Below are 26,626 nucleotides of genomic sequence, written 5' to 3' on the forward strand. Positions count from 1 at the left end.
TAGCACTGGAACCTCAGTGTATGATAACATTGTTAGCAGATGAAGGTCTAAATTTGAAAAACACTGCACTTCCTAGCTGTAGAAAAGTTTCAAAACATAATCAGTCTATTTTAACATATTCTAAATACATTTGACTAAACTGTTAATATTTCAGTCCCTTGCAAAACATGAGCAGAGCACAATCAAACTTACATAAGTATATCCAAGAGTTTTAATAACTGCTAACTCTGAGCAGCAAATCCAAACGTGAGTTCAGTCAGGCAATAAGTACACGCTAAGGTCTGTGGGACTTTTTCAGAAAAAAAGTCTCACTATTGCCAATGTGTAAGGAAGAGCACAGGGTGAGGGCCAGAGTCAAAGCAATTAAGTTAACACCAGCAATGAAGGTAATGCCAGCAGAGTGTGTGCACCACTGGGTACGTCCCTGAATATTATCTCTCTGGTCAAAAAGCATGTCCCAGTCCCTGATCAGTCAAACTTAACAGTACAATGATGCTTTTTGGTCCTTGCCTAGTTGCCAAATAGCAGGTGTCAACCAACACACAAGTGTACTGGCTGCACCCAGTCATCCTGTATCCCAGACAGGCCCATAGTAACCAGGGACAAGCCTACCTGAGGAATAGCCACCTGGCCCAAGAAGAAAGGTAGTGAGGACACGTAGGACACCTATGCTAGACTCCTTCATTAGAGGAGAGGCTTGAATGTTCTTTTTGCAAGGGCTTTTAGCCTCTGCAACTGCTTCTACTCCTAAATTTTTTAGCTTTTCAGGCATGCTACAGAAGGCAGCTGCTAAGAACACTTCTTAGCATGGTAATGGACTCAAAATGTGCTTTAGAAGTGACTTATAAGCAAAATTTCTGCCTGGGATTCTTCTCCCCTAACTTTTAATCCTAAGGCATGCAAGCTCACTTCAGGTGTGTTCTTCTCCATGTGGTTTCTAAAGGAAATTTGACTTAGCTGAGCTGTGATGCTCTGTTTTCAGATGGTTAAAGTGAGGTAAGATAAATCCTGCCATTTCAGTGCTACAAAGGGACTGCTACAACAGACTGTCTTGTCAGTCACAAGGAGAAAAACTTCCAAGAACATGAACTCATTTGCAGGGAAATGGAACGCTGAGATAAAACAAGGACTCCTCACAGCACAACACAGGCCACCCACAGCACTGAGCAGATGCCCATTGCTGTCTGAGCTGGCGTAACAGATCCTTTAATGTTGATATGTGACTAAATCAGACAGGTCAGAAGCCAGGAGATAAAATGGAAAAGGATAGATCATGAAAAACATATAAAGACATCTTCACATGTGTTTAAGCGCTACCAGGTTTGCACAGTCAGCTTATTTATTGGCTTCGAATTATGATGGTACTTCAGAAGGTTATCAGTGAATGAAAAAACAATCTCAGACTGTGAAGGAAACTTTCATTTTTATCTGAATATTTCTGTGCTCACATATTTATTTACCATGAATAATTTACCAAAGTTAACAGCTCATCACAGACCTTTGATGTTTGCAAAGCTACAGCCCACAGTTATAGTCCACAATGAAAAATAAGAGTATACAGCTGCAAGGGTAAAATTGCAAAGTTATGTTTAAACTAAGAAAGGCATTTCTCTCAGAATACCTATTACAGCATCAGCGTACGCTAATCCCAGTGGCAGAATAATGCATCAGCCCCACAGACACTGCTGACTCAGTAATACCCACAGAAATACAATAGCAAAAAGAGTCCTGATCCACCATTTTTAAGGAAGGAAACATGCATCCTTCCAGCCATTACACTTTCTACTATTTAATATGCCACATATTAAACTCTGTCCACTTCAAAAGCAGGAAAAATGAGACATACCCCTGTTGTGCCCTAACTGGTTATATACTGAAGAAATAATGACAGTGATATGAACAGACTTAGGGAAAGGTCTAAATTAATTCTTGAAGTGCAATGTAATGCAAATATATGCAAGTTAGCAAAAACAAAAGCGCCAACAGGCATTTAGCCTTTGATTCCTGAATGTCCTCATTTATTTATGGCAGAGAGTTAAAGGGTAGATAGACCTCTTGACTCAACATTTGTGCCATGCACGGATATTGACTCTTATCTGTTTCTCATGGAAAAGAAAGAATTTTCAGACGACTTGTCTCTGTCTTCTTTATAAGTCCACCCACTACTGTGCCTTCCATGAGAAATCACCATCAAAATTATTCTTGCAACTCCTTGACTACAGTATTCAGTTAAATAATACAGCAGCTCCCTGTCTTAGGAAAAGTGTAACTGTGTGAACATTTAATATGTATGAAAACCAGTAAAAACTGTACTTATCTGATTCAACCTCATAAATTAATAACACCTTTGCTAGGCTCCCAATGAATCAACTGGAATTTAAGGGCTCTCAAGTAAGCTTAGTTTCTGCCTCCTGGATAAAGGGTTTTTAGTTTGTCATTATCCAGCATTGCCTGAATGGAATTTATGCACATTCTGTGATACCATCAATAGCGAAACTTACTTCAGAGCTAGGAATAACTGTCTTTATGATGCTTATTACAACAATTTCCTTTGTGTAATGTTGACAAAGAGTTTGATCCAAATACTCGTTTTGAATCACTAAATGATAGGTAGCAGTAAGCAGCCTTAAGCAGCCTCCCAAATCTCTCCCTTCTCATTTCTTTTCATGCTTAAGTAAGTTTAGTGCTTTCAACATGCCTGTACAAATTGCTTCTACCTACAAGCTCCACTATACAAACCACGCAATCACCCAAACAGCCAGGAGATACCAAAACATCTAAAATCAAAAGCATAATGGCTACTTCCCAAAGCCTGCCAGTAAACCTTCATGGTACGACTGGTTTGGGGTCAACACAATGAATTACAATAGATTTCTTTCTCTTTGCACTTTTTGAAACTGTAATAGTCCTGCATTCCTTAGTACTGCTTAGTCATCTGCTGTACCTGTTTTAGTCATTAACATAATCTTCATTTTTATTCAAATTTTCTGTTGGTTAATAGTAGTATATTCACTACCATCACACTGAGGCTACTTCTTTATTCCTTATTCTGAGTTACTTTATTCCTTGTTCTGAGTCCAGGACAAAATGTCACGCACAGATATACATTCTGTATTTGTAGTAAGAAGTTTCCTGGGAGCCAACCAAGTAAGATTAGAAAGGATTATCTGAAGATCAATAACAACCAGGGCAGCTCCTCTCTTATATCTCACCCCATTCAGGATTTTCTGTAACTTCTGTTCAACTCTAACTGCAGTATAGAATCAAAAATATGGCTTCTCTCTTAATGATAAGCACCAGGCACAGAGTTCTGGTCCAAAAGTTGAAAACCTCAAACTGTGGAGGTATTTGGGTTTAAGGCCTCAAAAAAAAAAAAAAGTTTTCTGCAGCTGAAGTTCAGGCAGAAGTAAAAGGCAGTTCACCTCAGTTTACTATAAATAGAGGCTTCTAAGCAAAGACCTATCAGTGCAAAGCAAATTTGGACACTGAAATGTACAAAACGTACAGAGGAAAGGACTGATTGAGCAGTAAGCCTGCAAAGAGGAAAAGCGGGAGACCCTGGAGACCCTCGTTCGTTTGCCGTTGCTGACTGGGAACAGACAGGGAGTCATTTCCCTCCAACAGCTGCTTGGGTGACATAGATTTCTTTATAACTTACTAGCAACAAGAATCAATAATGCAGTGCTGTCTTTGTTCCTTCACAGCCACGGTCTCTGAGTTTGTGAAGCGTTGCTAAATGGCCTGACAACCATGAGAATGAACAGCAAGCAGAGAAGGGATGTTCCCACATACTTGTCAAGACCAGAATGACCAGATACAGAATTGTCTTTAACAATAAAAGCATGGATTAGTTTTCCCCTGCTCCCTTGTAGAAGAATATTTCTGTACAAGCAGTTATTAAAACAAGCTGAAATACTACTTTTTGGAATATGGGAGGCCTCCATCCAATCTCATGTGTACCATCTCCAGGTGATTCCCTTTTGGGGGAGGGGGAGAGTCAGAGCATTGAGCTACATGACAGAAGTACCAGCCCTGCTGTGTATGGATAGCCTTAATCCCTGTGGGCTTGCTTGTTCCATTTGTCAAATGGGGATGGTTTTTACTATCATGAGATATTGTGATGAAGTTATGAAGAATTTTAAATTACTGTGCAATGGATACAGTATGAGAATTTCAGACATTGAATTACTTAATTTCCAGTTTATAGTTTTCTCTTCCCTTGGGGTTACAAGGTAGCCAGGTTTACTGTTCTCTCAGGAAGGATAAAGTATGGCTAAATGTTGGAAGATGCTTGGGAGGATTTTGTCTTCAGAAAAGTGGAACTTAGCTTGGAGCCTTACGTGGCCATTGACTGCTACTGTGACCTCCTTCCCTGAAAGTGGTGTTTAAGTCTGGGTAGAGAAAGGTGCCTGCAAACATCTTTTCTGCTGTATTCAGAAAGGCTTGAGTCCATGATCTAGCCAGAGGACAACAGTTCTTTGGAAAAACATAGAAGTGTTGCTCACAGGTCTCCTTTATTATTTCTATAATACTTTTTTCTGCTTAATAAGCCAGAAGGGTTGGAAACAGAGGCAATGATAGGCAGCTGTGTGACCATACTGATAAATAACAGATTGTTTGTTTTAGAAAGATGCTGTTTGCATTACTGTCAGGTTACTATTCCTCCATTGGGCACACTACGCTCTCTTAAAAATTTTCAGTTATTCTCTTTTTTTTCCAAGAGCAGTTGGGAAAGAGCAATATGCTCATTTTTGCCACAGGAGAGCAGAGAGCATGATCTGAGATGAGGTTTGTTGAATGTCACCAGCTCTGCTGCATAGGGATTGACTGTGCTAATCAGACATGGTCCCATGTAAGGCCAGTTTGGTGACACATTGCCACATTGTTCCAGCAAGAACTGTGACCTGGAAATGCCTCCCTCACCTTACACCGAGCTCAGGAAGCCTAGCCCATCTGTCCAGTCTCTCAGGCCAGTCCAAGGTCCCACCAGCTCCTTCTGGCATGACTCTACACTTGAGAAGAGTTCATGGTGCTCAGGATTTGCAGAGACTCTGCTCTCTTACTGCTGTGGAGAACCAGTGAGGAAGCTCCTTGTATCATGTTGTCTGGACATACATGTTAGTCCCAAACAACCTCTGAGCATTAAACTAGCATTTTTTTATCTTTCTGTGGACTTTGACTTGTGTGTGCAGATACTGGAACTTCTTTCCAGAACCACTGCGAGCCATGAACGTGCCTTTGAGGAGAGTCCTACCAGCCAGCAAAACAGCAAAGTGTGGTGGAGAGACCATATTCTGCCTTACAACCAATCCTGCTGTCAAGCTATAGCACCCTCTGAAATCAGGAGAAGGCGACCTTTAAAAAAAAAAATAGTCTTGAACCTGTCATGTCTCTAGCCCATCTGCTTTGCCCATCATGATAAGCAATTTATCCAGCATCTTGCCTTACTCATATCACTGGGAAAATCTCTGCTCTGTGCAGAGCGATCAGTTTCTTTTTCAAGACTTAGCTTGAAGAGCAAGGCTGTAAGCAAGAATATTGGGTATTCTGACTCATTCTCTTGGAGGGCTATTTTTATGATTGTTCTCCATGAAACTACATCTTAAAACTCTCAGTTAATGTTCTTAAATAATTTTCACAGCTTTCTGCTTGAGCTATCTCAGAACAGTGGTTCTTCCCTCCGAAGTAAGAGCCTTTCCTAGGTTCTCGGGAATATAACTACCCTCCATCACCGCAGTCTGTGAAGCCACTGTTGGCTGAATATCTCCTTTTTCTTTACCTCACTAGGTGGCTAAAGTCAGTGCCATTTCAAATTTAATTGATCTTGTCCTAACAGGATATACTTCTTGGATTTTAACCCATCTTCTCCATAAAACAAACCACTAAATTCAGCTATAATAACTGCCTCATAACAGAACCTTTGTCTCAAGAACCTCTTAATGGGTGCTCGTTATCACAAATTGCCCCCACATATCTATAATATCTTTTGTAGCTTCACAGATCTTACCACTTCCTGTCTCCTGCTTTCTTTACAACCCATTAGCATCCCTTATAGGCCTCATTTGAACAATTAAACTTTACTGTTTCTGGAAACGTACAAGGCACCCCAGGTTCTACTATTAGGTCTGTGCCTTTGAGAGACCTAGGAAGGGATTCACATGGTCCAGATTAACAGAGCCCAGATTCCTCTACCAGTCCATGGTCCTCAGAGAAAGATTTAGTGCAGGTTGTTGGCCTGATGTGACTGGTAACTCCACCAGTCTCTCAATCACCCTCTTGGAGGTCCCCCATAAAGGCGCTTAAACTACATCTCTGATGTTAGTAAGAATCTACATCCTTTCCTCATACCCCAGTTTCAAGTCTCCCTGGCTAATCTCTGCACACAACTTTGCCTTCTCTATAGAGGTGATGTGCCAGCAGCTTTTTGTTGTGCCTGTTTATGTTCAACATTAATGGCTCAAACTGCCCTATGTGAGCTGGATGTTCCCATTCACATGCCTGATAATAGGTTCTTATTTACCTGTGAGTGTTTCAACTCCAAGCAGACAAACTCAAATGCATTAAGCCATTACAGTGTTGCCCTGATAAGTGTTCTCATGGATTAAAGGCTTGAGTGGCCCTGGAAGATGCTGATCCCTTGCAGAGGGTAAGTCCATGGCCTCCATCCCCACTGAAATCAATTCTAAAAGTAATTGTGTGGTGTGATGCGAACTGTGTTTTCTGAGCTTGTCTGGTGACTGTGTTTAGAGTCCCCTGAGAACAAAGATAGCAGAGATTTTACAGCTACAAAGAGCTTGTGTCTGAACACTAATGGGTACATTGGCAAGCAGATGTAACTTCAGTATTTCTTACTCTTCCCTAAAGATATAGAATCTTTTCTTTTGACATTTCGATAGATCAGCAGATTCTCATTCCACGTTATATTCCAGGCACGCAGCTGAGAGATGATTAATGTCTGAAAAGTACTGCACCTATATTTCTTGTCTTTACTCTGTTGACTGCATTTTATCTTGTAGGATGACATCCAGAAATGGGAAGCCGTGGCTCCATTCAAGTCAATGGCAAAACTCCCAGTGACGAAAGTAGCTCATTCATAAAGCTCTAAACACACCTTAATGTTTTCTGTAACTTTAATTAATGAAATGCTCTCAGGAGGAGCCAGACAGAGCAAAATCTTCATCCGATCAGAAGTCTCTCCATTTTGCTGAAGCTCTAGGCAGGTATAAAGTTCTTTCTTCTTGTAACACATGGCAGAAACAGAGCCTGTTCCTTTCTGGGTACAGGCAGTCATACTTTTCCTCACCAACTTCAGAACTATGATGGAAGCAGATCTGTATTTAGTTGTTTTGTGGTTGTGTGGGGTTGTTTTTTTCCATACAGTAGGTTTTGGAAGTAATAAAGATTCATTTCCTTTCTCCCCCTCCTGCATCCCCCAAAGTGGATTTCACCTTACAGATGTTATGTTCAGTAAGGACTGAATCACTTGCTAAAAATTGGCCAAAATACTCGGGGCCTGAGCCACCAAAATGCTTTAAGCTGGTTATTTTCTGCCGATCTTTCATGTTTTTGCTAAGTTTAGCAAGTCACTGGCGTTAGGAGATGACAAATTCATCCCAGATGAAAGGAAATGCCTTTGCAGACTTTACGCCACTTGCTGCTGGAGCTCACTGACGCTAGAAACGAGAGTCTAAGAACGCAGCGAAGTTCTCCTCGGGAGTAGTGCAAACTCAGTTACAGTCGTGTAACTGGAAACAGAAAGTTTCGGGAAAGACCGGAACGGGCGAAGGCCGTGTGGGTCCGGACCCCGCGGCGCGGCGCGGCGGGGAGGCTCCTAGGGGCAGGACAGGAACAGCCCGCGGCACCCCCGCCCGTCCCCGGCCAGCCGCAGCCGGGTCACGGCGCTGGAAACCCTCGACGGCTTTGGTTTTTCTTTTTTTCCGGTTCCTCCCGTGAATTTACTGCGGGGTTAAAAGCCTTCGCGTAGGAGGAGCTGTCGGCGGGCAGCCCCCCACCCCCGCCCTGCAGTGCTGCCGGGTGCCCGTCCCGGGGAGGCGCCGCGCCGCGCCGCTCCGGGCGGCTCCCTTGGCTCGGCGCCGCGGCGGGGTCACGCCTGCCCGGTGCGCGGCGCTGGGCTTTCCGAGCCGCCCGCCCGCCCGCCGCACCGCAGCCCCATGTCCGCGCTCCCCGCCGGTGCCGATGTTAAGAGGGCTCTGGAGAACAGCCCCGAGACCAACATCGAGGATGAGCTGCCCGACGGGCCGCCGCAGCCGCGGCCCAAGAACTACCTGCTCCTCAGCATCCTCGCCTGCTTCTGTCCCGCCTATCCCGTCAACATCGTCGCCTTCGTCTTTGCCGTCATGGTGAGTAGCACCCCGCCGGGTGCCCGAGCGACCTTCGGCTTGGGGCTGGGTGTTTGGCGGGGCGACCTCCGGCTCCCCGCGCCGGCCCGGCCCCAGCCGCGGCGCTCCCGACCGGTCCCGCCCGGGACCGGCAGGAGCAAAGCGGAGCTGGAGGAGCCGTCAGGGTAACGGGCGTCCGGCCGCCTTTTAACCACTTGTCCCTGGCGCGTGTGGACAAAGTTAGGTGAGGCAGCGAGACTGAGAGCATCAGCGGCTCAGTCAGCGTGTCCACTTAGCTATCCCAGCAGCAAACATAAAACGTGGAGTGAAAGGCAGTTCAAATCAATTTTTCAGTATCAGGCTATATAAGGGCGGGAGGTTTATCCTGATTAATTGATTTGTTACATCAACTAACTAACAAATCAACATTTGTTAATACATTAACTAACTTGCACACTGAATTGGACATAGTATCTATGTGTGGAAGTGGTAACTGGGGAGCAGAAATCAGATTTGCAAAGGAACAGATGTGGTTTCTACTTCAGCTAATCAAATATGATAGAAGCGCCTTTTTTCCAGAAAACAGGTTCTTTAGCCTGATACTGACTATTTGCTAGAATGATACACACAACAATAATGATTGTAGGTTGTTGGCAAAAACACTTATAAAAGTGAGTATCGAGTACCCTGAGAGAACAGCCTTACTCCTACAAACCGTAATTGATTTGCATAGTCCTTAATAATCCAGCAATCCCATTAACTTCAAAGGGATTGCTAGAACAGAATCGTCTTTGAGTTTAAAGTTGCAGAGTCAGATCCAGACTTTTCTAATAGGATACATGATCAGTGTAATCAGTAATACTGCAATGTATTTCTGTTGTTTAGGAGCTGAAAAGGGTTTAAAACATGTTGTGTATTTTCATCCTTTTCTCTGACAGCCAGGCCAAAAAGGTAAGTAAAAATACAGTTGTTTCTTTTTGCAATTAAGTATAAGAATAATTACCTATATCTAAAATATACTAAAACACACTTTTTTAAAACTAGTAAGATGGATCAGAAATCATACCTAAATACTGGGATACGTGCTTAAGCTTGAAAATTACCTATAGGAGCTATTCCAAAGCCATCTTCACAACCTTTTTTGTCCAGATAAGTATTAGCTGTCATTTTATTTTTTTCTACGTGTTTATTTTCTTTGTTGTTAACTTACCTATACAATATGCTCTTTTCCTTGATTTGAGAAGGTTTGGTTTTGCTGGTACCCAGTATCCTTTCTGTCTGTGGATACTTAAGGTGCTATATAAAGTAATGAGAGCTGGTGATCTGGGGCTGTGAGCATCTGTTCACTGTGACAGTGCTTCCACCAAAGCACTGGGGCTGCACAGAAGTTAACTGTCAAGGACAGAATTTGGCCTCTAAAGATTTTTGCACCCCATATGGAGAAATCTCCACCCACGCCCTCGTTGAAGTTCATGCAGGCTTTTGGAGTCAGGCTTAAGTAACTGTCACCAGGGGATATGTAGAAACCCGGGTGGGAAGAGCACTTCCTGAATGCTAAACAGTCTGTGCAGGTCTCAGCTGCCCACTCCCTTAAAGGAGGGAAACAAAAACCAAACCAATCATCTCCACTGGATGTGAATGCCTTCTGTTTCAATATTATTCTTACCTAAAATCTCTCCTTTTCTATGAAAATAACATGTCCAACTTCTTTCCCTACAGCCCGATTCCCCTGCCTTTTAGAGCTGCAATCTGTAACTGCTCCATTAACCTCAACTTCAGGTTCTGCATTTTAACCTGTGCTGGTTTTATTTCCACTTCTGCTGGGATCTACATCCTCCCTCTCTTTCTCAGCTTGTTTCCTAGAGTTGCTAAGGGTTAACACTGAGATACAAGAGTGGGTTATTTTCTTTTCTTACAGAAGATACCTTGATAGTCTGCAGAGCTTGCCTGAGATGTTGTGTCAGAAGAGATAAGGACCCATAAAAGTCGAGTTCTTTATAAATTTCTACTTTCTAGAATGGACCTGGAAGGAAAAGTCCTGTTGGCTTCTAGAGGGGCATGGTTCAGCACCCTGTTTGCCTGTGTCATGTCCTCCTTAAGTGCTCTCAATTCAGACAATGTTTTCACTCTAAAAGTAGAGTCTGGGCTCTAGCACACCCCCGAATTAAATGACAGATTTGTCTTCACTCTCTTCTGTCTCTTCTGCTGCCCCATTTACAACTCCAGCACTGGTTTCCTCACTTCTTTCTCACCTTTGGGAGCACAAACCTTACCATTTCAGATCTTACCTCCTTGGCTATATTTTTAGAATCAACCTCTCCCAAGTTCTCCCTGTTGGGATAATAACCTTTTCTTGTTCCTTACCTCCTTTGTGAAAGCAAGCTATGTCTCGTGACAGGGGTAAGAGGATAGCTAGTAGAATGGACTCTTAATGGTATCAGTGTATTGATACACTGGCATTACAAGAGCAGCCCCCTCAAAGTAGTTGCTGGTCACTTGCAGGTGTGAGGGTTGCTTGGCGGTTTTAGCAAATGAAGATCTATTTTCCCTAGGGTCCTGGACAGGACTCCTGGCTGTAGGATTACTGTTCTCCTCCATATTCCTCTGCAGTTCCAGCCAGATGCCATCAGTTCTGCTTCCTGTTGCTTCCAGCAGCTATATTGTGTTGCTGTGCGATTAGTTGAACCCCAGAGGTGCCTCACTCAGACTTTCCGTATTCTTTCTTACATAGGTGAGACCACAGGCATCAGGGCAGGAGTGTGGGGTGCAGGTACCAAGTCAGGAGGCTCACGTGACAGAAGAGACTTCTCTGGTGCGAGGCTGTGGCTAGGCAATGTGTCACTGAGCTCTTTGGCTCCTTATCTGCAGTCATGTCTTTTTCCCCTATTGCGAACCCAAAGAGCACTTAGCTGGCATTGAACTGGCAGTTGTATCTGGGAACTGGCTCAGGTGGACTGGCAGTATCTGACTCATGGAATCAGAGCTAGAGGGAGGCTGTGGGACAACTCTGAAAAGTGAATCTGTTGGATATTTCTAACACCAGCACTGAGGTCTGGTAGTTGAACAAACTTTGTTGGCCTTTCTCAGTACAGCACCTTCAGGTGTCTTTATTTCAAAGATCTGTATGTCAGACTAGTCATCTAATTCCATAGGGCCTTAGATTTGTAACAATTTCCAAACAGTCTCTCAAAAGCTTTTTCTCCCTGATTGTTTGCTCCTAACTCCCTCTCTATGTTGACACATTTCTGTTTAATCATTTGCATGTTTCAAACAACATATGTGGTCAAGCTGTGACAATCTTGGCTCATCCGCCTCTGATAGTAACAAGTTCTTTGACTGCATTTGTTACCCTTGGATTCAGATGCCTTGTCTGTGTATTGGTTTCCCTAAGCAGAGACAACAAGCAACAGGGTGGTAGAAGTCATGGGACAGCAAAGGATGGCACTTGCTTTCTGAGGGGGTTGCCTCTTCTAATTAGGATCCTAATGAGCCATGTACAGGCTGTTGGCTTTAGTCAGGTCAGTGACTAGCATAGTGACCAGTGTTCCTGTACAGCTGTACTTCTCTTTAGTTAGAAAGTCTATTTGGAAAGTTTATTGCTTATACAGCTTTTTTTTAAGTAGCTTGTAGGTACCTGGACATCTAATACTGTATGGGACAGCCTGTACCTACTTCAGGAATATTAAACAACAAGGCTCAGCAGCTGTTCTTAAGCATTTTTGCATGGCCCTTACCTTTGCAAACTGGTAAGCTTTTCCTCTGCAACAACACTTTCAACCTGTCCCCAGAGACACAGAAGTCCAGCGTTTGTTTGCATGCTGTTATACAGCCTGCAGAGCAAACTCCCCTTTCATTGTGTCCTGCTCATCACCTACCTGTTTCATTTGCCAAAAAGGAGAGATCAAGCCTGGTTCTGAATTGCTCCCCGAGTCCCCCCTCTTCTTTCTCCTTCCTTGTGAGTTGTTCACAGTGAGGAGTCATACAAAGCCTGCATGTCTCATTCTTCCTTTGGTCTGAACTAGAGAGTGTCTCATTTCCAGGCACGACCAAATAAGGTTTGTTACAGCCTGGCTCATGGAAAGTGTAGAAAATGTTGATCAGCAAACCTTAGTCTGGTCTGCCCAGATTTGTAAGAGATGTGGAGGAGGATTTCTGCAGTCATTTAGTATTCTTTCTGCTTTTGCCGTAAATGGTGCTCTGGGAACATGGAACAGAAAATGCACGTTAAAAGGGATTAATAGTTTGTAGCTAATTCAGTAAATTTCTGTTCATATGAGGTTAAGTTGCTTCATTGTTGAACTGAGAATATCTTTTATAAATAGATGTGTGTGAACCTGGTGAAGTCACTGAGATTGCTAAAGTAAATAAGCAGCTGCGGAACTGTGGCTTTAATTTAGTTTATGACTTCATAGTGAGCGAGGTAGCAGAAACCTGAGAAATCATATGGTATTAGGTTGAAAATGGCTGAAATTTGTTTTAAAAAGTTGGACAGACCAAATGTCACACACAGATGCTGTATTCTGTATATATTGTCTAGCCCTTGAAAATAAACAGTTGTAACATTTAAGGCTTTAACAGTTAATGTTGTCTATGTCTAACGTTGAAAACTGGAAGCTTGATCCAAGGGCCCTTTGAAGCAGATGGAAGTAAATGAATTTCAAAGAGCCTTGCATCAGGCCCCAACCACTCCCCCAAACCTCTTATATTTTCTTCAGTGCTAAGTTACACCATTTAATTTAAACCTCTTAATAAAGAAACTTTTGTCTCCTTCCTGTCTCTCCCAAATCCTCCTCTTTATCATTAATGCTGTTCTCCTCTTCTTCATCATGGATTTGTATTAAAATGATATTATTTATTAAAGTGCACAGGGTGAATTATTTATGCGGTACCTGCAGAAATCACATGGACATTCTCCAGACTTCCTAAATATGTTAGTAAAATTGCACAGAACTGTAAGCTGGTGCTGCCATGTCTTGCTTACAACTCTGTCTCAGTCTTGAGACCACATGTATGGGGAACTGAGTTTAGAGTGTTTGCAGGACCACTCTCTAGATGTTATGGAAGGCGAGTCCTTTGATGGGTGGGGAGAACAAAGTCAGGGCTGGGGTGTCAGTGATGTTTCTTCATGTTTCTCCCTGTAGCCACAGTCACATTCTGACTGTGTGTTGCTGACAGAGGCAGGAGGAGAAGTCAGCCTGCTGAAGACCAAGCCAAACCATATTTCTCCTGATACTCCTTTTATTGACCTTCCTGAATGTATATTGAGAAAACCTGAGAAAGCTCTTCTCCTGTAGACAGGACTGCTGAAAACAGCGGAGTAACTTAGGTGAGAGGAACTGTGCCAGCCACCCTTTGTAACAGGAGGCTGCACTGGTGGAGAATCAGAGGTGGCATCATCTCATTTGCCTATGTGTTTGTGTCCGTCTCTCATTTCCATCTCTTCCCTCTTTCCCCACTATATCCTTTAAGTCCACTAGCCAACCTCAATGAAATTTGACAGCAGAGCAGAGGTATTAGTGATATTCTTTAGAAAAAAAAAACAGAGAAATGTTTAGGCATGTAGGCTTCCAGGAAGAGAAGAAATGTATCAGTGCTCTCTTTAAGGGCAAGAGTACATGAGCAGCTCAGTCTTTCTTAGACACCAGAGAATAAGTACCTGCACTTATCCTTGAGATGCAATTCTAGGAATATAGGCTTCGTTGCTTTGGGACTGTCTTGGTACGAGTGATCTTACTGCAGCTCTAATGCCAAGGATGCATCTTGCCCATTAACATCTGCATGCTCACTAATTGACAGAACGCACACAGATAATGTCCCTAATTATTTTTCTGCTTGGGAAAAAAGGCTCTACAACAATGCTTGGTATCCTCTGAAGTTCATTCCTTTCCTGCTCGCCGCAGTCTCAGATCTTTACTCTGTTGAATTAGCTGCTGTTCTGTCTTTGCTACAAAAAGTGATTCATAACTAAAGCACTTTCGTAATAGCACTTGGTGATACCTCATGCAGTCATTTTCTAAAGACAACCTGAATTATTTAGCCCACAGAACAGTTCATTTGATCAGGTCTCCATATTTCTGCCCCCGCACCTCCCATTTCTGGGATACTTCCTGGAATACTTACGGGATACTAAAGAACAGGTTATGACTAACCTGATTCCCCAAGTAAGTATGCTGAGGTAGTTCAATAGTGCAATCTAATAAAGAAATCTGGACTCAATGTCGTGGTTTATGAACTCAAACTCTCCTGATCTTACAAAATAATTCTTAGTAATCTTTTTAAAAATTCTTTGATAGCATCTTATTCTTGGGAAAAAGTTACTACAAATTGCATTAGACTTGCGTGCTAGAATACTTCAGTGTCCTTCGCTGAATCTTTTCTTTTAAAAATATGGCCTGGTTAAAACAAAAATTAATTCAGAAAATCCTACAGTCTATCTCACAAAAGACTAAAAGATCAGTGGTCCTATCACACCTTGCAATCCCTGCATGTAATGAATGTAAAGCATCTGCTAAATCATGGGTGGATAGAAGTAAACTCAAGTCTGTTGAGATAATATCTGTACGTCTGATGTGTACCTCAGGATGTATATGATGATAATTATCAGTGTGTTCCAAAAATGCAAAGGGACAGAATTTCTAGCCCATGAAGATGGCACTCAGATGTTTTGTTCAGATGATCTATATTTTTTTGGTTTGTCTTTTTTTTTTTCCCCACCACCAGCAAACTACCTATTAATTCTTCAAACTTTATTTTGAAAAGTAAAACAATGGAAAAATAGGAAATTAGTAAGCTTTTTTAAAGAAGTTTTTCTGAGGCTTTCTGTAAAAATGCAGCCTATTTATGCTCCTTCTCATGCTTATGGGTCCTATAAAGCGTAAGAGTTTATTTCACTGCTAGTGAAGTGGCCAGCTAACAGTTCACATATAATACAAAAATATTTCCAGAGATAAAAGCCACTGATTTATGCAAGTGGGTGGATTAGAGTTGATTTGACAGTTCTTATGCTGGTGTGTACAAGAAAACTCATCATATGAATATAGCCTCACCACTGAAAATAAGAGAGCTGTAGTTGCAATGAAATGTACTGCAAATGAGTGGAACAGAAAACTGGACTCCCTGCTTACCTTGGACTGTCGGCAGTGGATGTTTATTTTTACAAAGCAAATCACCATTTTCTGAAGTCCTTTCTACAGTACCAACGTGCACAGAACGTAATGTTAGTTCAAAGCAGTCACACTGGTTTGTGTACAGATTTCTGTTTAAAAGAAGTCACAAACTCTCTGTTTCTCTTCTACAGGCTTTAAACAGTTATAATCAAGGAGATATAGAAGGGTCAAAAAGACTGGGTCACAATGCACTCTGGGTTGCTGTTGCATCAATTATCATTGGCCTTGTCATCATTGGAATCTATTGCGTAGTTCATTTCACAACGGTAAGCAAAATGCTACTATTTCCAAAGCAACCAGTTCTTCTCTGTGTATGGGCTTCAGAATAAGAAACTAAAGATTGTCAGAACTATCTACTAATGTTAAAATTTAGAGATGCATGCATGTTTTCCAAAAGAGCAACTTTTACTTTTCCTTATTTAGCAGTTAAGAAAATTCTGTTGTCTGTGGTTAAATGTAAACAACTGTGTCTTAGCAGCAGTGGATTTTCTAGAAACTCTTGCAGCTCCTATAGGTTTTTCCAATTTAGGACAGTTGCTTTGTTTTTTCCTGCCCCTCAGTTTCACCATCTGCAAGGCCAAGTGTACAGAGTTCCTTAGATTTCAGGTAATAGAGTCTCCAGGTGCTAATTTTCAGTTCGTAATCTGTCTAATGTGTCTTTTAACTTTGCAAGGAGAAGGCAACAGTCAATTACTATTTTACTGTTTGATTACTAGGTGATCCTAACTAGATCAACAGTGACCACAAATGTAATTTTGGCTTGGCTTGCTGTGGGAGAAGGTCATTCATGCTCAGTGCTGTGTAATTGACCTGCCTTCGTACACCTGGAACGATAGGGAAGAAGCTTGACAAATGAACCTCTGTATGCACAGTGGTTACCCAGATGGATTATAAGCTTATTTGGAAAAGAGGACAAAAGTAGTTAGGGTATCGATATCCTTTCTTAAGGTTGTGCAACAATATGTTCTTTTCTCCATAGTAATGTGCACTTCCCATTAAAATAACCAATTTAAATCAATTTATTATTGGCTGTTTTGGTTGGAGAGCCTTTCAGTGCACTGTACAAACTTATGTGTAAAGTATAAACAGAGATCATCTCATCCACCACTGAAATGCAGACATCTCTGGGGAGTGGAACAGAGTAGCCGGTTAAACATGTACAACATTTTCAGACAAAAACTTGAAGTATGCCATACTGAACTGCAGGGAAGTTAGTGGAGATGGGGTCCATTTCTGTAGGATATTAATGGATGGTACCGCAGAGTCAGAAGCTTACTGTATATTCATTAATTTCCCATGCATTTTGCAAGCATGAATCTATCTTTGGTTCAGCTTGTGTTCAGTTTGTTCAGCCTTCACAAATTTAAAACCAAGTCACTTCAGGCTGGGTGTGCCAAGTTTTGTAATTGACAGCAGCAGTAAATTCCTCTGTTCGCTTCTACTACCTTACTCATCATTTCTCAGACAAGGATAGCAGCTCAATAATTTTTTTTTAACTAGGAGGAGAGAAGGGCAGCATGAAGAGTGGCAGACAAGACTGACCTGAAGCATTCACATTAACCAGGGCACACTACCTACATTTAGTTGTAGTCAAGATTTCACTTCCTTCACAGTAGGACCCTGTGTGCTGAATGTGTGAATGCTTCTTTGTGCCCACTGCCAGACATTAGTGGTAGTTAGCACTCTACATCTAGCTAGTATTTGTAAGTACCTGTCTCTCTCCTGCCCTCAAGGAAGTAAGCAGCAGTAAATCAGTATAATACGACTTTATATTTTTTTCTTAAGTTTTGTCTTTTGAGGATTTTTTAAATTGGTTTTGATTTTGTGGTTTTTTTAAGAGAAAAATCTCTGTGTTAGATGGAAGCATTGCCAGGTGCCTAGGAACCCTCAGCACACTGCTGGGATATTAATTTCTGTATTTCGTGAATAGTTTCCTTAGAGGTCTCTTGGCCAAATGGTACCTTGAGTTTTGTGAGGACTCGAGGTTTACTGGATTCACCTTGCTCTCTGGCTTTCCAGTCTCCTTACTACTCCCCTTCTCCCTCTCACCTGTCACCCTCCAAAGAGCCCTTGCTTCTAAGAAAGTGTTTGAGGGGAGCAACAATCTTCTTCATTCTTCTGATGTGAAAATGAGTGAACAGGAGCACCCAACTGGCCTTTCCACCATCCATGCTTACTCCCTTTGTTGCCTTACTCTTGGACATTTATATTTTATGCTAAATTGTCTTTGAGTTTGACATGCCGCTGGTGTGGATGGCATTGCATGCTCCATGCAGTTATCTCACATCCATTTGTACCTCGGTCATGATTATTACTAACAGCCACTTTGCATTCTGCTAATGTGAAGTGAGTGTAAATTACTTCTACACTAACTTTAATATATATGCTTCAGTATTAGTAAGATAGTACAAAATAGCCTTCATAGAATAATATGACAGCCCTGTAACTGATTTATTTGATTACCATTAGGCACAGATTTTATGTTTCCATGACCTACACATGCATTTTTCCTGAAAGTTAATTTAGACTTCAGCAATACGTATGAAAAGCTTGACCGTTCCAGGATTCATTACTGTGTGTTTTATCCACGTGAAATTGCTCAGCTACCATATTACCCAGTTGCTCCTGCTGACATTCCTTGTGGCTTCTTTTGGTCTTCAAAGGATAACAAGTCTCATTGCAAATTACCATTGGGAGTACCCCCTTGTATTCTCCTTCCATATTCTTATGTATCTCTCCCTAGAGCTTGTTGTTTACCATCCCACCATCCCATTTCTAATCTGTGTTAGCACTTTATCTGTTCTCCCATGACTGCTAGAGCTTCTCACAGAGTGTATTACTTGAGTATTCATAAACCCTTTGATAAATTTCACTAGCTCATTCTGATTTATCCATGGTTCAGCTGATGGTATCAAAGATGCAAGGTGTAGTGAGTTTGAGGGCTGAATGAGCCTCGGGAGTTCTTCTGCAGCGTCCCAGGTCTGTGCTTTTGGAAAGCAACAAACCTGAGGCATCCAAGTCAGGTTGGCAGGAGGGAATCTCTTATCAATTGTTACACAACTTTTTATCTTGGTACAGAAGCTTGGTTCAGGCTCAGCTGGCTCCTCTGAAGTCTCCTTCAAAACAACTCCTCACCTTCTCCCAGAGGGCTGGCTACACATGTCCTGGAAATGCAGATCTGCAGGCCAAGAAGGAACCTTCCTTCTCCTGCCAGAAGTTACAAACTTCAGGCCTTCCCCATCATGGAAGTTTCCATTCAGTTCTTGTTCAAGTGCAGTCTTTAGTTGTTCATTCTTTGCTTTGTGGAGCTCAGGCACTCCCCTTTCCAAAGTCTCTGTGAGGACCCTGTTGGTCTCCTGTTTGTACACCCTGATGGTCTGCAGTCTGCTCACCTCCTCCTGAAGCCCTTTTCCCTGGAGACTCAGTGCTTCAGTCAGAGTACAGCTCCCACCAGAGAGGCCACCAAAGTCCCAGCCTCAAAGACAGGCAGCAGGCACTCCCTGCAGCTGCAACCTGGACAGCTACATCCTGCTTCCGAAACTCCATCTGGGTCAAGGCATCCTATATTCCACGCAGTTGCTCCAGCAGTTTTGGGGACGGTGCCCTGTGGCTTATCACCACCACTGTTGCACAGTCCCAAGCAGTCCCTTGCTGTCTTCAACAGAGTTTCTGAGTCTCCTTCTGTGCAAACTCAAAACTTAATTGCTAAAAACCTTCTCTGCTGCTCTAGAGCATCTCTCATTGGAATCACTGTGAATTGAACACTCAAATCTTCTCCAGCTCTGGACCCAGGTTCCTTCAGCAGTCACTGGAAAGTAATTTCATCTCTATGAATGGTATTTCTAGAAGACCAGTTCAATGAGGTCAGTGCCTAACTTGCTGAATTTCAGTAGCCTCTGAGTATCAAAACCCACATGCCCTATTAAAAATTCCAACCAAAGTTACTCATTTGTTCCCACATCTCTTCTGGCTTTTCAGTACCCAAACCTACTATGCATTCCATCTTGCTTAGGAAAGGGGTTAAGTCCTGTGCTTTAAACAGAGCTGAGGAGGGCTCCCATGGTACTCCACATACCTCAGCCAGGAGAAAAACATCTAGTCAGGGGTGTTGAGGGTAGAAATGGTAGAAGCTGCAGAGAGAGGAAGTGCAAGAAATTCCTGCTTTGAACAAACAGTGACATAACCCCAATAATACTGGTAGACTCAGTAAGAGGAAGACCCTTTGACTTTTCAGAAAAAGGGGGCTCTGAGCCCCGAACTTCCCTGCATGCCTTCTTTGGTTTATTCAGTTGCAGAGCAACGGTAGCACAGGAATAACAGCAGACGACACCTACGTCTGCATGGAAGAAACAGCCTTGACTTTTCATTTTGAAGATTTACTCAGTGCTAAGCCAACTCGGAGCTTCTACTGCTGCCTTGGAGAGCCTCATTTGTCTTTAACACTGGCATGTTATCTTTAGCAAACACACATTAAGCTATATGGTGATAAATATATATATAGCCTGGAACAGGGCCCACCCAACACTTGGGCACCATCTACCTTTTGCAGTCATGGCCCTGAATGTAGACAAGGGGAAGCCATCGCTTGCGTCACTGGAGTTAACAGCCCAGCAATAAAACTTGTCTGTCTTGATCAATGTAAAGTCGTGTTTTCCTCGTTACGCTGAGGAATCACTGAGTGTTAAGCTGTAGTGTGTGCTGAATCAAGGCTGTCCCTCATTCCACACTAGGACAAATTTATTCTTACTCCATTCTGTAACTTTTACCCTCTCGTGTCAGCTCGTGCAATTGAGCCTGCACTCCTACCTTGCCAGTCCCGAATGCTGAATTACGCTTCCACTGCTTGCTCAGATGTAACTTAAACCAGTATTTGTGTCACCACTGAGTCCAGCCCTGCATATGTGCCCGCAGGCATGTTGTCCATCAAGAACTGCAGTGAGAAAAGGGACATATTTTTCTTCCATAAGGAGGCATCACTGTGAACTGAAACAGAGCTGTGTGCCATAGCCTGCATGTGGCCTTAGTCTGCTGCAATATGCCTGGTTAGAGAGTGAATGGCAAGATACCTAATGACAGGCGACACTCAGCTGTGAACCACATCCTGAATTCTGCCTCTAGTTCTGATGTCCTTGTCTTGAGAAAGATGTGGTATGCACACACACACACACACAAAGAAAAAAAAGAGAAGGGCTGCAAGGTATGAAAAAACCTTTATATGTGGAGAGACAAAATAGACACAATCCTTTGACTTGGGAAAGAAAGATTTGGGAATCGGTAGTTAAAGGCAGTGAAATAAAGAGTGATTATTTGTTGTCTGTTATGAATGAGATGAGGGGGCATCAGAGGAAAGCAGCTTTAAACAAGAAGGAGGTACTTCTCCATGTAACATACAATGCAGCTGTGGGACTTACTCCTTCTGGTTGCTGTGGATACAAAAAATACAAATGATTTGAAACAGCAACGAGTGAAGTTACAAAAAAAAGCTTAAATGCAAAGATGCAGATATAATCTTGGGCTCAGAAAGTTTCTAAGCTGCAGATTGCCAGAGCTGGAAGGCAGTAAAGGGAGAAATATCACCCTGGATGTAGCCTTTTCTTACAAAGTCCCTTTAGGCATTTGTAACATGTCACTGTCAGAGATGGGATGCTGCAGAGATGGCTGTTTGCTCCGACCCAGTGCTGCTATTCTTATGCTCCTTCATGAAGCCTGTTAGTAGCCTTTCCACTGACTTGAATGGATTTGGAGTCAGCCTTCCTGTCTCTTCCTCAGTATTTTGTTCAGCAAAAGTTAATAATTTTGTCAGTGAATGAGGGCTCTTCAGTAGTTCACAACCTGTGTTTTCAGAGCAGTCTCCAAATTTTTGGAGAAGATTCCAAATTCTGTTTTGTTTTGCTTTTTGATAACACAAGACGCTTGGTGTCTTTTGGATTTCATTTGAGTCCCACTGGCAGGATTTAGGGAAACATAAACCTGGGCTGGAACCTCCTTACTTAAGTGAAGAAGACCCCAGGTATCCCAAACCCTTTTCTTAACTGGATCTCAACATGTCATATTCTGCTTCATGCTACCATGGGAATCATGCATTCTTACTCCATTGCTGGGTTTCCTGCATAGCCTGTTAGTAGTCTGAAACAAGATGCAGCTTCTTACAGCACATACTTCTAGACTATCTCTAGTGTCTGAGTGACGCTTGACAATGCTGCTCAGGGCAGAACTAGAGCTCATATGAGTTTTGCTTCCCAATTGAGCCACAAAGCATATCATATAAAGCCCATGTCTTTTGTGCACCTCTCTAGTGGTTCTCTGCAGTCTAGGCAAGTAGGAGTGAGTCAAGTAGAAACGTGGAGAACTAGTAAGAGGTGTTAGAGTGAAGTAAAGACACAAGCTTTTCTGTAGAGCTCTGAGATAGTGACAGTTTCAGTATGAGGAAGGGTAGCCAAAGTACTGAAGGAAAGGATGCAAGAAACTCCTGCTAATGGACCAGTGTCCGAGACTTTTTAAATTCACATCAGAAGTTCATTGTCTTTGTTTATCTTGAGCCCCAGGACCACAGGCAGGGTAGAATTATCTTCTGGTGATAACTTTTGTGAGAAGGGTAGTTGTGTTCGGTGACTTTGGAATTTAATGCAAACCGTTATAATATTTTAATGCTTTCACAGAGGAGTGTGAACTTCTGACCCCTTCTTTAATCTCACTTGATCTAGAACTTCACCCCAAGGAAGTCACAGAAATACCACCTGTCAGCATGGCTTTGAAGGAAGACAGAGAGACAGCCAGGCTGTGCGGAAAGTACTAGCTTATACTGATTCATAATCAGTAGGGTCTTAAGCATATGTGCAGTAATGCAACATTGGTAATTACTGGTAGAAGGAAAAGGAGTAAGCATTTAGACTGTGCACCAGGGAGAGATGTATACATACATTTTTCTTACTAACTTAGAAATAATTCTTCAGGGGGAAAAGGCATGCAAGATTATTTTTAATATCTCTGCTGTCCCCTTCCTGAGGGGACAAAGGCTCAAGCAGCTCAAAGCCTTTGCAGCCATTTCACTGAGTGACTGTCTCTCTTTCAGAGACAGAATAAACTGAGGGCCAGTAAGATGACAGGAATTACACAGCCAGTCTCCAGATCTTTACATTGCCTATCCTGTTCTTGGTACCTTACCATAGAAAAAAAAGAGTCAAGGAAGACTACCTGCCTTTTGCTGCAGGGATTGACCTGCCAGTAACTGGTAGAGCACAAAGTCTGAAGTCAGGGCATTCCCGTTGTCTTTTACCCACATTCATTCTTGGTGTCCACCTAGCCAGTGAGCTCATACTGCTGCTTTTCTATCAGTAAGGGCACTAACTGATTATCTCCTTGATACCCTACCTGTTTTTACTGGATTTGTAAAAACGTAAGAGCTTAAAGTCCTCTACCTGTCTATCAAATGTGTTCAGTCAGCTCAGAGGCTGAGTAGTGGGCAGACACATGTAGATGCACAGAGGCAATGAGATTAAATCAGCCTCATTTCCATAGCAAACCACATTAAAAATTCTGGTCCAGTTGTTTCATCTGTGCATGGAGGAAATGTCCTCACAATAGATTCTGCCCATTGGAGTCCTGAGCAGCACCCAAGAGACAATCAACAAAGGAGTTAATGCTGTCTGGAGTATATATTTGCTGTTTAGTGCCTCATGTCCTAGATCTCTCTTTAAGGACCTGCTAAAAGGTAGCTGCTTGGTGGAGAAGATATCTTGGACTCCAGCAGAGAGCCCTGCATCCAGGGACAAGCCAGTGAGATCAGTACATCCATGGGTAATGTCTGAGACCTACCCCCATCACAAGAATTTGAGGGAACTTCTCAGATCTTTCCTCTCCTAATGCAGATACACAGGAGAGGTTACCCAGTCCTTTTAAAATGTCTCATGTATTGCTGTTGTATTTACCAAGTTGTCTACTGCTGAAAGTATTGTTCTTGCCTGACTGTTTTATGTACCACGTCAAGGAAGCAGAGATGCTGTTGACCTCATGAAACTTTATCAAATAAGAGCCCACTTCCTGGCAATGAAAGATCCTAACTTGCACTGATTCAGGTAACCCAGTTTAAAAATTCAGTTCAAATTGACAGATGACTGGGGCCATTAGAAACTTAGCTCTTTGATTCAAAACTGTATTGAACCACTAATCTAGAGGGATGTTTGTTAAGAGAACAAGTGCCACTAATGTGGCATAATGTATCCATTAGATCTGTAGAATTAATAATTTAAACTCACAAGGCAAACTCTCTGTCTTTTCCTCCTTTAAAAATACATATTTCTGTGTCCTTGCAGCATGCTATCTGAAGACCAGGACTGCACTTGAAGGATATCATCATGTAAATCTCAGGAGGGGAGAAAGAAGAAGAGAAGGAAACCCTTCATTCCAGACTGTTAGATTTGACCCTGCAAGTCTGCAGAGGCATGTTGCTGGTGGATGAACTGATAGTCCAGTTAGTTAATCAGCATGGCGTGACCAGGTTTTCAAAATAATTTATTTATTTATAAGGAATCTCAGTATAAAGCAGCATTTTCTCTCTTACCCTAATGTATAATGAGATCTTGCCCTAACAACTCCCTTTTCTTTCTCATTTACATGGAATGTATGCTGGATCCATGATGTTCCCTGGCTGACCCTAGCCAGACAAAGCCAACATATCTAGACTGTTTATAGTGCACAATGTAAGATCTGATGCACAGCCCACTGAAGCTAGAAGAATTCCTGTTGCCTCCAGTGGGTTTTGAATCAGGCCATTAAGGATTTTTTTTTATTACTTTAAAATAGTCTCAACACAATCGTAACCATGGGTTTGTGATTTTATCCCGCTATGTGATTTTATAATGCTGTGGGCGTACTCTGACTCAGCAGCTGCTTTCTTCTGTCATCCTCAGCTTTTAGGTCTTTACCTTGGATTTTTAACCACCTGGGACCGATTTCAATCACCTGATTATTAAGAGACACTCTTTTTCCATAGCATCCATATTTTTCTTAATAATTTATTTTTGTTTTGTTGTCTTTCATTCTTGAACTCCCTTGACTTAGCTCCAGTCCTGCATTAAAGTTGCACTGATCATATTTTCCTCTTTAAACTTCACGTATGTAAAAAGTTCCTATTTTTTTATCTGACAAAAGATGTTCTTTTTAAATCGATGTTCTTCTTCATCCCTTTGTTATTGTTCCTCTAGCAAGTCACATAGTTTCATTGTGTTCTGCTTTGTTCATGTCTTTTTTTGTTTAGTTCATCCTCTCATCTTGCTATGAATAGTCTATATATCAGTGTAGTTAAAGGTGGACAGACTTTTGTACCCTTACATAGTTACATACACTCTTGCTGATCCTAAGATATTACTCAGTGAACAGCCTTAGGTTACAGAATTGATGGCCTCTAAATTACTGCAGTTTCTTGGTACCTTATGAAAATTTAGCATGGGACAGCTGTTTTTTATTAGCTGAAACCTGTTTGAAAGAATGTATTTTTTTTGTCACACAAATATTCCATGTTAAAAGGAGTAAGCTCTGGTGAGTATTAAGACAGATGACTACATCTTCAGCGGTTGTTGCTCCATTTGCTTTAATTGTTACTAAATCTTCAAGCAAGCTGTGCCAACTTACACTTACTCTCCTTGCACTAACATGAATCTGGACCGACTATCCAGAAATGCATGGGAGTTTTGCAGGTGCAGGTGAGAAAAGAATCATGCCTGGCAGGAGTACAACTACCTATTAAAAAAAATAGTAATCTCCCTGAAATCTTTAGCTGTTAAAGCATATGCCTGGAAGTAGCATGTATTTTCTGTGCCTTGATATTATACTTTTAATGTGCTTTTTTGCTTTTCTTTCTGCCAAATTCTGTTTTTCATTGAAGTCAGTGAGGCATCACCTATCCTTAATTACTCCAGTATAAAACTTCATGAACACTGGTGAAATCAGTTGATTTCTTCAGCATTTAGACTGATTGAATTTGTCCACGTGGGAATCTTGCCACTGATTTTGATGATCCCAAGAATTGGCTTTTCTGTGAACTTGAATACTATTTCAATGGTCTGATATGTCTTGTGGGACTTTTAGTAGCTTGCCTTATTATCAGATATGATAGAACTGTCATTGAGAAGTGGAATAAAATTACTTTTAATTCATGTCCATTCTGGTATGTGGGAAGTGTCTTTCCTAAGTTTTGTTGCCTCTTCTATTTTAAAGAGTAATAACCCTTTTTTCTAACTCCTTGGACAGTTTCAAAATAAAGTGAATCAAAGCAAACGCAGGATTTCTGGCCTACACAATACTATACAACCAGTCTGTACTATAGCTAGTACATTCAGAAGTTGCTAGAGATCAATTAATGCTCAAAATACCATCAAGGTAGACTCTTTGCATCATTTTCAAAATAGCATCCAGAAAGGGTGTTGAGGCCTTTTCAAAATGGTCCCTCAGTGGTCTCTTCGGGGCTTTCCTACCATGAGGGGAAAGTGGTCAAATGAGGTCACCAAAGGAGGTCTCTCAGCAGGTAACAGAGGTCAGATTTCCACCACCTTGAATTGCTGGCATCAAAGTAAACACCACTGCATTGCTGTAGTAATAGTTTTCTACGTCAGGGTACTAAAAGTGTGTACAAAAATGTCCTTCTGCAAAATATTAAACTCCAGTACTGTAAACTAAACCACAGCTAGTAGTGTGAGAGGGGAGAAAGATTTCTAAAGTTATTTGGGCACTAGGGGATAGGGATAGGCAACTTGAAGTATTTTTTGAAAGTGCCTAACAAGGATTTAGATCAATAGGAGCTAGACACCCGACTTGTTCAGATGCTTTTGAAAACCATACTGGAAATCTAACTTGCATCTTGATGCTCATAAATATCTTTGAAGTCTCGCTCTTAATATAATTGAGAATTGAGCCATTGTGTCTTCAGTGCTTCTGAAGATAAATGTTGCTACCTTACAGTGCTATGGATTAGTATAAAAATAAAGGCTTTATATTAAACCACTTAATGTGACAGAGAGGGGAAAATGCAGCAATTCCTCTAAAGTCCTTTAGTGCTTCTGTGTCGTAGTTAATCTTATTTTTGCTTTACTAATGTACTGATATCAGTTCTCTTCATTTATTCAT

At 41.9% G+C, this 26,626-nt stretch overlaps 1 protein-coding gene across 1 annotated transcript; it reads left to right on the forward strand.

Annotated features, from left to right (window-relative positions):
- Positions 1–7,869: 7,869 nt before the first annotated feature.
- TMEM233 (transmembrane protein 233) lies at positions 7,870–25,667 on the forward strand. Its single transcript, XM_072879858.1, has 3 exons — positions 7,870–8,360; positions 15,637–15,771; positions 23,818–25,667. Exons 1-3 carry the CDS (start codon positions 8,172–8,174, stop codon positions 23,827–23,829), a joined length of 336 nt encoding a protein of 111 aa, XP_072735959.1. The 5' UTR covers positions 7,870–8,171; the 3' UTR covers positions 23,830–25,667.
- The last annotated feature ends 959 nt before the right edge of the window (positions 25,668–26,626 follow it).

The sequence above is a fragment of the Ciconia boyciana genome, chromosome 15, assembly GCF_034638445.1.
Source record: "Ciconia boyciana chromosome 15, ASM3463844v1, whole genome shotgun sequence".
In the NCBI taxonomy this organism is placed as follows: domain Eukaryota; kingdom Metazoa; phylum Chordata; class Aves; order Ciconiiformes; family Ciconiidae; genus Ciconia; species Ciconia boyciana.